The 13,980-nt window shown below is 50.6% G+C and overlaps 5 protein-coding genes across 5 annotated transcripts; 3 read left to right on the top strand and 2 right to left on the bottom strand.

The window, feature by feature from the left end:
* Positions 1-252: 252 nt before the first annotated feature.
* On the top strand, positions 253-1,498 carry ASPWEDRAFT_176916 (protein kinase family protein; the record flags this gene model as incomplete). The annotated part of the gene is made up of 2 exons (XM_040831579.1): positions 253-772; positions 828-1,498. The coding sequence occupies 2 exons, from the start codon at positions 253-255 to the stop codon at positions 1,496-1,498; spliced, it is 1,191 nt and encodes a 396-aa protein (XP_040683923.1).
* A 1,002-nt stretch (positions 1,499-2,500) lies between these two features.
* ASPWEDRAFT_120685 (sugar porter family MFS transporter) lies at positions 2,501-4,169 on the top strand (the record flags this gene model as incomplete). Its single annotated transcript, XM_040829006.1, has 2 exons — positions 2,501-2,746; positions 2,796-4,169. The coding sequence occupies 2 exons, from the start codon at positions 2,501-2,503 to the stop codon at positions 4,167-4,169; spliced, it is 1,620 nt and encodes a 539-aa protein (XP_040683924.1).
* A 637-nt stretch (positions 4,170-4,806) lies between these two features.
* On the bottom strand, positions 4,807-8,385 carry ASPWEDRAFT_120215 (putative importin beta-4 subunit; the record flags this gene model as incomplete). The annotated part of the gene is made up of 3 exons (XM_040828972.1): positions 4,807-5,704; positions 5,953-8,266; positions 8,340-8,385. The coding sequence occupies 3 exons, from the start codon at positions 8,383-8,385 to the stop codon at positions 4,807-4,809; spliced, it is 3,258 nt and encodes a 1,085-aa protein (XP_040683925.1).
* ASPWEDRAFT_703168 (uncharacterized protein) lies at positions 8,275-9,096 on the top strand. Its single transcript, XM_040839117.1, has one exon. The coding sequence runs from the start codon at positions 8,489-8,491 to the stop codon at positions 8,909-8,911; it is 423 nt and encodes a 140-aa protein (XP_040683926.1). The 5' UTR covers positions 8,275-8,488; the 3' UTR covers positions 8,912-9,096.
* Positions 9,097-9,163: 67 nt separating this feature from the next.
* On the bottom strand, positions 9,164-13,130 carry ncr1 (sphingolipid transporter NCR1; the record flags this gene model as incomplete). The annotated part of the gene is made up of 3 exons (XM_040833666.1): positions 9,164-9,267; positions 9,325-12,781; positions 12,858-13,130. 3 exons carry the CDS (start codon positions 13,128-13,130, stop codon positions 9,164-9,166), a joined length of 3,834 nt encoding a protein of 1,277 aa, XP_040683927.1.
* Positions 13,131-13,980: the final 850 nt, after the last annotated feature.

Raw genomic sequence — 13,980 nt, forward strand, 5'->3', positions numbered from 1 at the left:
TGTTTGAATATAGAAATATCAACTGTTATCCTGACTGGTAATTACTCTGTCACCACCTGCGAGAGCGCCCAACAGACACCACCAGCTATTGCAGCCATGTATTAACATTGCGTATATACCATCAAATAATCTTCACACACTTAATCGAGTGATGAGCGCACTCATGCAGCCACTACTGGGCGGTGAGTTGCTGGATATTCTCCGCCTTGGACTCACCAAATCTTCTCATTATCCATCCACTCTGCCATCAACATGGCGAGCACAACAGATTTTGGTGACTTCGTGAAGGATGAGGAAGAAGAGCTCGATCTTGAAGAGCTTGTTGAGCCATGGCATAGGTACGAAACAGAGGATAACCAATATGTCCTCTATCCAATTCGCCTTGGGGAAGTGCTTAATGAGCGATACCTGGTTGAACATAAACTCGGCTTTGGTGGCGGCTCAACGGTCTGGATGGCATATGACCTGCAAGACAAGAGAGACGTAGCCCTCAAAGTCATGGCTCTAGGGAAATGGGGCGACAATGAAACTCGAATCCAGGATGAGATCATCAAAACGGTACGGGATACTTCTCGTCTGGTTACCTATACTGCGACTTTCTTTCTACCCCGAGACGATAAAAGTTATCATAGGGTCTTGGTGTTCCCTATGAAAGGGCCATCCATCTGCACTCTTTCCTTGAAAAAAACCCCTATAGCCTCTCGTATGTCTGCTGCTCGACAACTACTGGAGACTGTGGCAAGCTTACATGAGGCTGGAATCATACATCGCGGTGAGTCTACATTATCTTATTTTGCTTTTTTATATACTAATACAAAATACTATAGATTTGAATGCAAGGAACTGTATGTGGGGAATGGTTCCTATAGATGGTCTTAGCAGAAGCGCTAAGTATGAGTTACTCGGCCGGCCTTTGAAGCAGACAATTCCCTTCGTCAATCTCTGGAAAGAAGGGGAGCTTGTGAGCCCTGTTAAATTTCCTAAAGACCTTCTTACAGAAGAATTCTATCTCTGTGATTTTGGTTTAGCAAAGAAAATTGGTGACCTTACCACTCAACGTGGCTACCCACCTATGCATTATTGCTCTCCAGATAGACTTCATAGGCAAGAGCCAAGCTTTGCTTGTGATATGTGGAGCTATATGGCTGTTTTCTCTATGCTCTACCTTACATTTCCTCCGTTTCCCACATTTCTTGAGGGCGGGGTTGTGAGTGGGATGGTTGAAGCCTTAGGCCCACTACCTATGCAGTGGAAAGGTCTCTATACACACCCTGGTGGACTGGATTCATGGTATGATCAGTCTCAATCTCCTGATCCAGAGAATGACCTCGCCGCAAAAATCGCATATTTTCGTCCCGACGCCGATCCGGTCGAGCGGCAACATGTGCAATCTATCATGTCGAAAGTCTTTATCTATGACCCAGAAAAACGGCTTACCGCGTCAGAGCTTTTGCGAGATCCTTCATTCAGGGCCGTCATGGACCGGTACGGGTGCTGAGACTCGAAGTGATGTGACATACGAGATGAATAGACGGCCAATTCCATTCACACAAAGCTAGAGTAATATCCAACCTTTGTCAGCGTAGCTTGCTCATTGTGCTTTCTTCAAGAGATAGTCTCACTAAATTCAGAATCAAAGCTGCGGGAGATCATTCGCCTTTACAGGAAGTGCAAGGAATGGTCTGCATGGATTTAACAAGCCAGTCTACTCTCAGAAAGAATGCTTGAATCTCTGATCAATCGGATTCCACAGTAGGCCATTTCAATGGCATCATATTTGAACAGTTTATACGGTCATACTCCTTGAACTGAAAACACATATCAGTTAATCGAAACTAGACTGTGCCCTTCACGTGATGCCCCCAATCCTTCTCGATAGCTTCACCAACACACTGACATCAACCCACAACACTACCACCAGCCCATCAGAACCAACCTAAATCCATCCTCCTAAACGACCACACCTCAACAAACCACCATAATTCACCAGATTAAATGCCCAAACCATGATTCGCCACACCGTGGAATCCTCCCCGGTCCGAACCCGCCCGGAACACTCCAGCTCCTCCAAGACAGATATCCCCGGTTCGGAGCGCTCCTTTCCCCGCAAAACGAGTGGAAACCGAATCTCAACTGCACCCCAGTCTTGTCATTTGCTTGGCTCACGGTGACATGCCGTATCCCCACATTTTGGCTGCTGGCCGTGTGTGGTACTCGTCAGTCGACTGACGATGGGCTTGCTGGCCACGGTCTGAGCTGCTCAGGCCGTAGGTACGTACCGTACTGTACTAACTCTAGTTCAGGTCTCGGTCAGAGTGCGAAGAGGGTAGGTGTGTGTGAGGGGAGGATGAGATCCAAGATATAAAGTAGCTCCCCAGATGCAACTGGGATAGTTATTGACTATCTTGTGTTTTTATATCCCCATGCCAAGGTTTAATTTTCCCTCTTGGCTACATCACATCACATCAGTCTATCTCTCTATCCACTTGACAGACTTAGAATGGGAGCTACAGGAGGTGGTGTCTCTAGAGATGCCCTGAAGCGCATTCCCTCTGCTGCCCTAGGGCCATACATCTGGCTGGCTGTCATCTGGGCTTCATACTGTGGTGGTCTGCATGGCTTCAACACGGCCAATATATCCGGGGCGATGAGTCTCGATCCTTTTGTGAGGGACTTTGGATGGGAAGATCTTCCGGACGTGCAGGTGTCGAACTATGAGGGCTGGGTTGTTTCTTCTATGTTGCTGGTGTGTACTTCTTTCCTTGGTTTGCATCGGGTGTATACTAACGTTACAGGGCCAAACTGTTGGCGTCCTCCTTTCAGGTCCGCTTGGAGAACGACGAGGACGCAAGTCCGTGATTATGGCCGCTGCCATCTTCTACACTATCGGGGCGATTCTCATGGCAGCCAACTTCGGATCGTTGGTTGAGCTGTTGGTCGGACGAGTCCTGTCTGGTCTGGGATCTGGAATGGGCATGACGGCTGGTCCGATTTACATTTCTGAAGTAGCCCCTACTGAGCTGCGTGGTATGATGACGACTTTCTACAATATCAGCATCATGGGAGGCGTGGCTGGTAGTTATTGGATTAACTATGGCTCCTCAGAGGTCATTCCCTCGGATTCCAGCTGGCAATGGCGTACTACACTCGTCTTGCAGTTGATCCCGTCAATCCTCCTCTTCATCGGATGGCCTTTCTTTCCCGAGAGTCCTCGCTACCTCATGATGCGAGGCCGCGTGGAAGCAGCACGAACAAGTCTCTCCAGACTCCGCGGCGGGCTCGACGAAAGCGACCCCTACTTCAACAGAGAATACACAGAACTCCAAAGCAAAGTCGACACCAACGCCGAAGCCCAGAGCGGCTTCGAATCCTTCAAATCCCTCATGGTCATGAGCGTCAAGGACCAATCCACCCGTAAAGTCCTCATCTTCGTCACCCTCATCCAGACCTTCTTCATCATGTGCGGCGGCAACTCCATCACCTACTACGCCCCTACCATCCTGAAATCCATCGGCCTCAACTCACAACAAGTCCTCCTCTTCACAGCCATCTACGGCCTCATCAAAGTTGTCTCCGTCTTCCTCTACGCCTTCGTCCTCACAGACCGCTTCGGCCGCCGTCCCCTCCTCCTCATCGGCTCCTCCATCAACCTCATCTGCCTCATCTACCTCGCCGCCTTCCTCGGCACATCGGACATCTCGACCTCCTCCTCCCCCTCCCCCGCAGCATGGGTCGCCATCGTCGCAATCTGCCTCTTCGCAATCGGCTACGGCTTCGGCTGGGCCCCTGCCTTCTCCCTAACCGCCTCTGAAATCTGCCCCACACACATCCGCGGCACAGTCGTGACAATCGCATTCACCTACCAAAACCTGCTCAACTTCGGCATCACCCGCGGCTTTCCCAACATGACGGTCGACATGCACTCGTATGGTCCGTTTGCGCTCTTCGCTGCCTTCACCTTCGTCGCCACGGTGTGGGTGTTTCTGGCGTTTCCGGAATGTAAGGGGCGTAGTATGGAGAGCACGGATGCGTTGTTTCGGTTGCCGTGGTATATGATTGGGTTTGTGCCTGTTCCGGCCCATGGGGATGTTGAGGATGGACGAAGTGTTCCTGAGGATTTGGAAAAGGAGGCTTGTTCGGAGCATGAGGAGAGGGTTGGTAAATTGTGATGTTGGGTGTAGATTATGGGTAGTATGGTATGTCAGATCATGAGTTAAAACATGTGAGAAATGAAATGAATGTTCAATAAAAAATCAGACAAGGTCCATATTGTATACTACGAAAGGTAGAAGTAAACAGAACTATTACCTGACACAGTTGACTTGACAGACAGCTTAACTTCCATAAACCCTCCAAGGTTAGCGCAACATGCGCTGAGAAACCATGGAGTATAGGTATAGGTAGAGACTAAAGACCAGCTCAAGAAACATAAGGGTTAACGTTTCATCTACTTTAATGAAGAGAGTGAGTGTATCAGAAAATCCAATGTTTTCAAACAAAATATTTACATCAGTACTTTTGGTTCATAAATCATTGCAGAAGCAACCAATCCATCACTTCGGGTCATCTTCATCCATATTTTCATCGCACATTTCGCAAGAGGCATTCGTGTATATGCGTTATTTTTCCTCTTTTTGTTTGTTTTCATTTTCCCAAATCCTTTCATGTTCGCCTCAGGTCATCAATGTACGCCGGGGTATCGTCTAAGTATTTCATCCATATGTCCAATGTTAGCCTTTCGGCACCCAGTCTATCCATTACGCATATTTCTAGTCGTCAATTCCTTCGTCATGAGTGAGCATGCCTTTACAGCTGATTAGCCCAGGGAACGTTGAGGAACTTGACCAGCTCGATGAGCTCGGCACGGCGCTCGTCCTCAAGCTGGTCCTCAGGGCCGGTGAGGACGGCCTGGAAGATGGGCACGAACTGAGGAGTCAGCTCGCGCACGGTAGGGTCCTCCCACTTGTAGAGCTGGCAGATCATGCGGAACAAAGGCTCGTTCTCCTCGTAGTCGTTCTTCAGGGGCAAGATGCCGACAAGGACGGGGAGAACATCCTTGATGGGAATGCTCTCACGGTGTCTGAGGATCATGCGGCTGAGACAGCCAGTGGCGTTGTCCTGCAGACGAGAGACATCCATCGAGAGGCAGGCCTCGAGCTTCGACAAGATAGCGGGGAACTCCTTGACGATCTCAGCGTCCGCGTTGGAGTGCTCAACAAGGCGTCCAACGGCGTAGGCAGCGTTGGAGCGGGTCTGAGGGTCCTCATCACCGAGACGGTGGACGAGGAGCTTCAAGAAACCAGAAGTGTACGGGGTGACAGCACTGCCCATGCCGTTGATGCACTCGGCGAGCACACCGACAGCGGTAGCACGCTCGAGAGACTCGCTGCTTCCAGCGTAGCGGAGGATGGTCTTCTCGAAGACCTTCCAGAGCTCGGCGAAGCTCTGGCCAAGGGCGGCAGCCATACCAGAAACAACGTCAAGACCAGTGTCAACGACAACCCAGTCGAACTCGGAAGTCTCCTCACCAGCCTCGAGAGCCTCTTCCTCAGGGGCGAACTCAACCTGGCAAGGGTGCTGCTTCTGGATGATGTCGGTGACCATCTGGATGACGTTGTGGAGATCCTTCTCGCTGGCGATAAGCGAGGGACCGCAGAAGCGCAGGTTCTCGGCCATGTTGCGGTTGATGTCGGCCACGGTAGCACTAAATGTTTGATCACGTTAGAATATGATAACCAAAATAACAAAGAGTCAAAAGCAATGTATGACTGATCTGTCAGGACAGAATATACGTCTTTCGCATCAATTGCGCTTTGCGCATCAAAGTGAGCTGGGTAAACGAGGTGTGTCATCATTCGAGATACACCAGCCAAGAAAAAATTCGGAAGAATTTTCCAAGGCTGGTTTGAAAAACAAAAACAAAAAATAAACAAAAAAGAATAAAATACATACCGGTCGTCTTCCTCAGACCACATCTTGACGGTGGCGGTCATGAGGATTTCACCGAACTTCTTGACTTCCTTGGCGGTCTCAACCTGGAGAGGCAGACCAGGCTGCCACTTGGCCATCTGACCAGTCTCCTCGGCAATGGTGAAGAGCATAGCGTAGGAGCGGTGCAGGGTGCTGATGGTGCTCTTGCGAACACCCTCGTAAGGGTGCTCACACAGAGGCAGAACCTCCTCGATGGTCTTCTCGAAGTAAGGCAGGAAGGCACTTCTGGTGTGAGTGACGAGGTCGCCAATGACTTCGACGGCAATCTCCTTCTCAAGCGAGAGGGGAGTAGTAGCGGTGATATCATCCCAGGCGTCCTCATCCTCGTCAATCTCGACATCCTCGATGTTGTCATCATCCTCGTCATCGTCGTCGGCGCTAGCAACCTTGACCTTGCGGCCACCAATGGTGACTTCCTGGCCAATCAGGTCCTTGCCGTGCTCGCCCAAGGAAACATCGAGGTCAGTCTCGTCCTGGGCAATACAGGCAAAGAGACCCTTCATAACACCGTCGAGGAAGGGAGAGAAGTGCTCGACGTAAACCTTGGACATGGCACCCCAGAAGATGTAGGTGCTCTCCTTGAGACGGGAGTGACCAAGGTGGAGGGCCTCCTCAGTAGCACGCATCAAAGGCTCGACGTAAGGCTGGTAGCGCTCAGGACCAGCAGCAGCGGCCATCTCACCCATGGCGTCAGTGACGCTGGCACGGAGGTCAAGCTCGTCCTCGCTGTCCTTGACAGTGGCGAACTCCTGCAGGAGGTGCATGGACTCATCGAAGAAGGGCAGGAAGGCCTCGCCAGAAGAGGAAGCGAGGGAGCCAATGGCACCGGCAGCCAATCCCTTGATTCTGAAGTCGGGGTGCTTGAAGAGCTTGTGCAGAATGGGCACGAGCTCGTTCTGATAGGGAGCGACATCATGCTCATCGAGACCGTCAACGACGGCGTCAATGGCGCTGATACCAGCCTTCATGATGTTGATGATGGGGCCACTCTCCTCACCCTTGTACTCCTGCATAGCGCTGGCCAAGTTCTTGAACAGCACGGGCATGAGTGCGGCGTGCTCCCGGCTGAGATCCTCAGCGAGGTCATCTGCCAAACGAGCAACAGCGTGCAAAGAGGCCTGGCGAACCTTAGGCTCAGGGTCCTGAAGGAGCTGCAAGACCATGGGGAAGATTTCCTTCATCTGAGTGCTGATGAAGTCGGGGGCACCCTCAACGCACATACCCAGAGCCATGATACCGGCACGACGGTAGTCGGGGTTCTGGCTGCTGAAGTACTGGCCAAGAGTGTTCAGGAGGGGCACGACGACTTGGCTGGGGGGCAGGCTCTGGGAGAGCATGTCGAGCAGGCCAAGGGCAGATCTGGCAGGGGTGATGTCGTCGTCCTCAGAGTCGTCACCAAGCTCAGTGACGATCTGGAGGGCGCTACGGGTGAGCTGCTCACCAATACGCATGCCCTGGATCTTGAGCTTGCGGTACTGGATGCACTGCATCAAGAAGCTGATCGCCTGAGTACGGGTGTCCTCTTCACCGTCGGTGTTAGCGGCGATTTCGTTCATGAAGATAACGAGATCTTTGAGGTGAGCGGTCAAGAGCGCGGGGTCACAGCCCAAGATGGTCTGGAAGACCTCGAAGGCCTGCATGATGCGGTCCTCCTGCTGCTGGTCGATAGCATCCTTGAGGACGGCAACCATGGAGGGCAGAATCTGCTGGAAAGCCTCAACAGGGCCGACATCCTCCTCAGAGTCGAGGTGCATGGCAAGCTTGCTCAGAGCAAGAAGAGTGTTGATGCGGACTTCCTCGCTCTCAGGGTCACGGATGGTCTTCGCGAACAGGGTGAACAGGTCCTGGAACTTCTCCTCAAAGCCCTCCCCGAGAGTCTCGAGGATGGTAAAGAGGATGTAGATAGCAATAGCACGCTCCTCCTTGTTACCGGTGTCGGCGGCCTTGATGAGGAAGTTGGGCAGATCAACCCACTCGCCATCGTTCAGGTCGATCTTGGCAATGGCCGAGATGATACGAGCAATAGAGTGACGGACCAGAGACGAGCCCTCACCCATGGCACAACGAAGCAGCTGCTCGCGGATCGCAGGCTTGTTGCCCTGGACGCTGACCCAGTGCTTGCCCACCAGGCTACGGGACTCCACGGCAGCGAGCTGCCTCAAGTTGGGGTCTTCATGGCTAGTAGCAACCTGGATGAGGAGGACGAGCGATTCAGGCTGATTGTAGAATTCCTTCTGCAAGACGCCGGTGGCTTCCTTGACATTTCCCTTCGAGGCTAGAATAAAAATTTCGAGTTAGTTCAACGCCCACGGCATTCCAGCGAGAGGAATTCCCAAGGATCAACTTACGGTCAAGGACAATCTGCAGCTGCTGCAGGAATCTTTGCTGATCCATGATGGAATAATGTGTAGACCAAAGTCTTCTTCAAAAAACAAATATGTAGTGCGGGGTTGTCCCAGGCTCCTTGCTATCACAAGGCTCCTGTATCTGGGACTGGATGAGCCGTTTGTATCAAGACAAACAGCTCAAGGGTATCACAAAAAAGAAAAATGAAACAAGAAACAAAAAGGAAAAAGAGTGTGGGAGAGAAGAAAAGAAAAAGAGGTGGAGGGACAGGCGGAGAAAAAATTTGGATTTAAGGGGTGGGCTGTTTTCCTACTTTTTTTTTTTTTTCTTAGCGCCATTTGCTCCACGCAGTCACGTGGGTTCCGCGTCCGTCTTGTGTGCCCGACTGAGGTCATTGCAGTGTATCCACAGCTCATTTCACGGCCCAGGGTTCAATCGTTTGTTTACTTTTTTTTTTTTTAGTGCGCTCTCCCAGGTCAAGAAGAAGTTGAATTCGAGTGTCGAAGAGAAAGTTCACATTACTTATATGTTTTCTCTCATCGCAAACGTCATATACAAATCGCTGATACAATGATGGCTGCTCAAAAAGATTGTTGTCTCGTAGCAAGAGCAAATATAGGAAAAAAGAAAGTTCCCCCAAACTCCAATCCAGGTCCTGTAACTCCAGCATGGTAGCCATGATCCAACACATGGGCAAGGGATGCGGGTCAACATGACCCGTCCCTCAGTAAAATCCGAACGTATGTATAGTAGCTTCGTAAGTGCAGTGCTTCGTGAAAGGTACGACAGAACGGTAGTCAGATTGTGTCACTTAGCCGAAGAGCAGTTAGTATTCGTCAGTATCGTAATCTTCGTCGACCAACATCGACCGGTAGCCCCTGGACGCCAGGTTTTCTTCCAGGCCTCCATCCGATCCGGGATCAGAATAACCTATCGACTGCAATCAGTATCCGTACTTTAAGGCCTCATAGAGAAAATGGGGCTTACCTTCACCACCGAAATAGCTGAGAGCCACTGGTAAGAAGATCAATGCATGGGTAGCTGCGAACAACACCAACGCCAGCCAGACACGGAAGTAGTAGATCTCAAAGATCTTGCTTCGTGTAAAGGCAAGGACACAAACACCAAGTAGTTTCGTCACCGTAATGCCGCTGAAGACACTTCCTCCAACGTTAACCAAGGCGGTCCATGCCCGCGCATCCTTGCCCCGGAACTTGGTTGGTGACTTCTCTAGAATGGCACGCGAAGGGAACATGAACGCCCGAGCGATGTGAGCACAGAATTCAACACCGATTCCAACGCAGATGATCAGATTGACCAGGGATACCGCGTTCAGTGACACGCCGGCAATTGCCATAGAACCAATAATATCGACGACAATCATCACCACAGTGATAGTGACGACTACACCAGTTGCAACAGATCCAAGGATGGCAGATGTCAAGATGAAAATTATAGCAACGGCAGACCCAAGCAAAACACCCGTCAGCTGCACGATGGAGACATATTGATCGAAGAAGATGTAAGTCTTCGCGTATGGAAACACATCAATGCCAAAGTCTTCCGAGATACCATCTGCGATACGACGGGCCGACTTGTACGAATTGATGAAGTCATCTTGGGTCTTGAGGGGAGTGTGACTAGTCCTGAAATGGCTAGCATTGGTCGTGATGCGCTTCGGATCGATGACGAGGGCATTACTATACGGAGCTTTTCCTCCCAGAGGGCACGTTGCGTCGGTAGGCGCCTCGATCCATTTTTGCGCATAGTGGACAAACTCGTCGCCTTCAGGCATGCCAGAAAGAGAAATGTTCCATGCAGGGGTCCTGCTCTCGAAGCAACGCTCACCGTCTTCATTGCAGCAGTCCTGCTGAGGGTTCAGCCAATAAAAGAAGTCATCAATCCAGCTAGCGGTGGATCCAGAGATATAGGAGACGTCGGGACGCTTAGACTCCTGTTCAAGGACAAACGGCAATGAGTACTCCTCACACGTTGTGAATCGTCCGCAGAGCTGTTGCTGGTGTCTTCGCTCAGTCACATTCACGTCCCGTGTAACAAAATAGACCGGGGGCCCAGTCTGGAAGTAGGAATCCAGATCGTTGAAATATTGTATCAGATAGGAATCGCTCGGAAGTGCGATGCGCTGGTCCAATCCAAGAGCCACTTCCGGTATCAAAGCCAAGCAAGCAGTCAAAACTCCCAAGAAAGTAATCACAACAACAATCTTGACCCTGCGTCCAAGCAAACAGGGTGCGTATATTTTTCTGATGAATCTTTGCAAAAGGCTTTCTCCTTCTTGATCATCATAGAGCTGGTCCTCTGACATACCAGACGAATTCGCTTTGCGAACGGTAAGGCAGGGAATGCAGTCTGCCCGGAGACTCTCCACACGTCTCTGATTCAGGGCAAGGACCGAAATGAACATAGTGACCTGCAGAAGAGCATTGATAAAGACGGCACCTGCAGCGTAAGCAGCAAAGTTTTTCACGGCGGGCATTCCGACAAAAATGCCCAAGGCGAACGCAACAGTTTCAGTAAGAGCAGATAGGAAAATGCTTGGTCCAATTCTTCCCACTGCGCGAGCAACCCTTTCATCAATCTCTTCATCGGGGTGACTGATGTTAACTCTTTCAAACTCATGGACTATCAAAAAGATATTGTCCACACCGACAGCCAGAACAAGGAAGGGAATAACCTCCGCAATGATCAATGTCGCCTTGACACCTGCCGCAGAAAACAGCCCGACCGAAGCAGAAACAGACATAAGAACGATGATAATACCGACAATGCCAAGGGTGAACTTCGACTGAACAAGAGCATTGGCGGGATTAGCAAGCAACGACTTCCAGGTCACAGTTACCGAGCCTAGAGCAAATGACGCATAAATGAACATGATGATATAGCTGATAACCACAATCTTGGCGTCAGTGTTCGTGGACTTGTTCAGTTCTTGTTCAAGGCTTATTTCCGTGTTGAAAGAGACACGTAGACCGCGCTCGCTCGCTTCTTCCTGGACAACTTCGAAGATCCGCTTGACGCTGTCTTCCCAGTCAATTGCTCTGGCTTCACCTTCAGTTCCCTGTTCATGGCTGTTGACAACCCATGTTACAACTAATGCCGAAGCGTCGAGCACATCATTCGTGTTTTCATATCCCCCCAGAATCATTTCTGGCTTCAGAGGCTGTCCAAACTCAGGAAGGCAGCTCACATCACCGGGCGATTCCGTGCAATGCCTGAGTCGCTCTTCCCAGGTGTCGGGTTGAAGATTCCATGCTGAGCCGCCAAAATAACCAGTTAGAGATTGAACAACGCATGCGTCTCCGGTCGGTTTAAAGCAGACATCGTCTAGCGAAAGTCCCAGATTCAGAGAGATCATACGGTGGACTCTCGATTCAACGCCAAACCACCAACTCAGCGTGTCGTAACTGAGAACTCGGCCATCTACAGTAGGAGAACTGTCATTGACGAGGAAAACTTGCTCGGCCCGATAGAATGGCCCGAAATTCGCATCAAAGTATGCCTTCTCTTGAGCAGCTTCTGAAGTAGGGCTTACCCATAGACGAACTGGGTCCGTCTCGACCGCGAATCTAAGCCAACCCAAGCTCATAAGTCCAACCACAATAATACTTGATGTGATTGTGAGCGCCGGGAATCGAGCACTAAAGCCACCAAGACGATTGAAGATAGCGTCCAGTGCGGAGTTCAATCTGTATATACCTTGTGGCTGTTCCATATAGCCTCCGTTGTGGACGATATCACCCTCATCTTCATCGTCGCTTGGGGTCGGATCCTGAAGGAGGCGGACCCGCTCAGGCTTGCGGTGACGTCGTTCCTTGTACGTGACATAACTAGACAAAGCCATGACAAACAGGAGGAATACCGAGTATATAAGGATGACCGAGAAAGACAGGCAAGGTAGAAGACCCACGTGGCACTGTTTGTCCACGCCAACTGCAGGTAATTCCGGGCAAACGTCCGGACAGTCCACGCATGAGCAACGGACGGCCGGATCCGGGTCATTACAAGCTTTTGGCTTCATTGAAAGTGGCCGCATGCCTTGAGGGTCTGATCCAGTTGGTTCGGTGTGGTAGTTGATTTGGAACGGGCTACCTAGGAGTTTCTTGTCTCCTAGGAACTTCAAGAACTGGGAGTAGTTCTTTGCGCCACCGCCGATAAAATCAATAGCTTTACCACCAGAGGCTCCATTCTTGACATTCTTGCAGCTGTCGTAGAAGCCACTCTGATACTCTTCCGACCAAACATTGTCCAATTCTGTAACCAAGTATTTTCCAGACTTCTTCACCGTTTGGGTGACATTAACGAAAAGAGATTGATTAGGGGAGCACGTAAACGTGCAGAAGATGTCGAAAAAGTTATTCCTGCACGCCGGACAAGATGCGATGATGCCTTCGGCAAGGTGCAAGTTCGAAGCGAGCGCGTCGACCTAAACCCACCACTCGTCAGTCTCCATAGCTTAAATCCGTGGTATCAGTGATAGAAGGGAGAATATCAACACTCACCTGCTCCTCTTCACAGCAAACCGGACTATCTTCCCATTTCTTTCCACATAGCCCAACCAGCTTCTCTCTCACCGAGACTTCCGGGACTCGCGCAAGCCCATTATCGGGACATGGCAGTTCACCCCCAAAAAGCGATTGCTTCCCACAATGACCCCGTATAGCACAGCGGCCCTCTTCATGTATCTTCGTCTCCCCCTCCGCAAGAACAAACGATGATGGCAGTAGGAAGGAGCCGAGGCTCGCGACGACGGGGATAAAGCGGAGTCCCCGCATCGTTGGAGACGGTTATGACGACAGGACCGGATAGAAACGTTCGATATAATTCTTAATTTGAGCCTTCTCTGGAGAGATTGGAAGACTGGGAGATGGGAACCATTCGGTTCCGATAGAATGTAGGAGCAAAGAGGGCGTGAAACATGCGGCGAAGTGTTGAGAGGATGAAGCGGTCGCAGGAGGTAGGTAGGAGCTTGGAGAAAGCAGGAGAAGTACTGATAGATACCTGGGTACAGTCAAGACACGCTAAGGGAGATCAGCAATGCATGAGGTGGCTGACCGGGAGGGTGCCAGTGCAAAGGAATGGAGGTGTGAGATGATACCTGTTGTGGAGGGAAAGGCGGTGGTTATGACGATAAGAGGACGGGATCCGAGGCGGAGATCGACGTAACTAAAGCGGAGACAGGAGGGACTTTTGTGGTCCGACATCACTCCTCCTTAAGAGGCATTTCTGTTTTGTCTAGATTACTGATATTCGCTGGGAGAGTCTTGTTGCACAACGCTATTTCCAACCATCAGGCGCTAACGTCAGGCACTGGATGGTCCCTTGCGCTGGGAGCCATGTAGGAAGAGGGTCGGTGAAGTGGGTGGCACACCATCAATCAATCAAATCAATATTATCTCAAAAGAGCAATTATTTAATCGTCTGTCTTGCATTCATGAAATGCCTACTGTGGAGAGGATGTTTTACGATGTCAACGGTCAAATGCTAAAAGAAACTCGACTACCTTAGCTTTTCTCAACGGCATCAAAAACATCGACAACATAACAAATCCTCCATCCACGGTGTTCAATTCAGCTGGCTCACAGAAATCGGCATCAAAATGCTGCTGTCGTGGCTCGAATCAGA

The sequence above is a fragment of the Aspergillus wentii genome, assembly GCF_001890725.1.
Source record: "Aspergillus wentii DTO 134E9 unplaced genomic scaffold ASPWEscaffold_9, whole genome shotgun sequence".
Classification (NCBI taxonomy): Eukaryota; Fungi; Ascomycota; class Eurotiomycetes; order Eurotiales; family Aspergillaceae; genus Aspergillus; species Aspergillus wentii.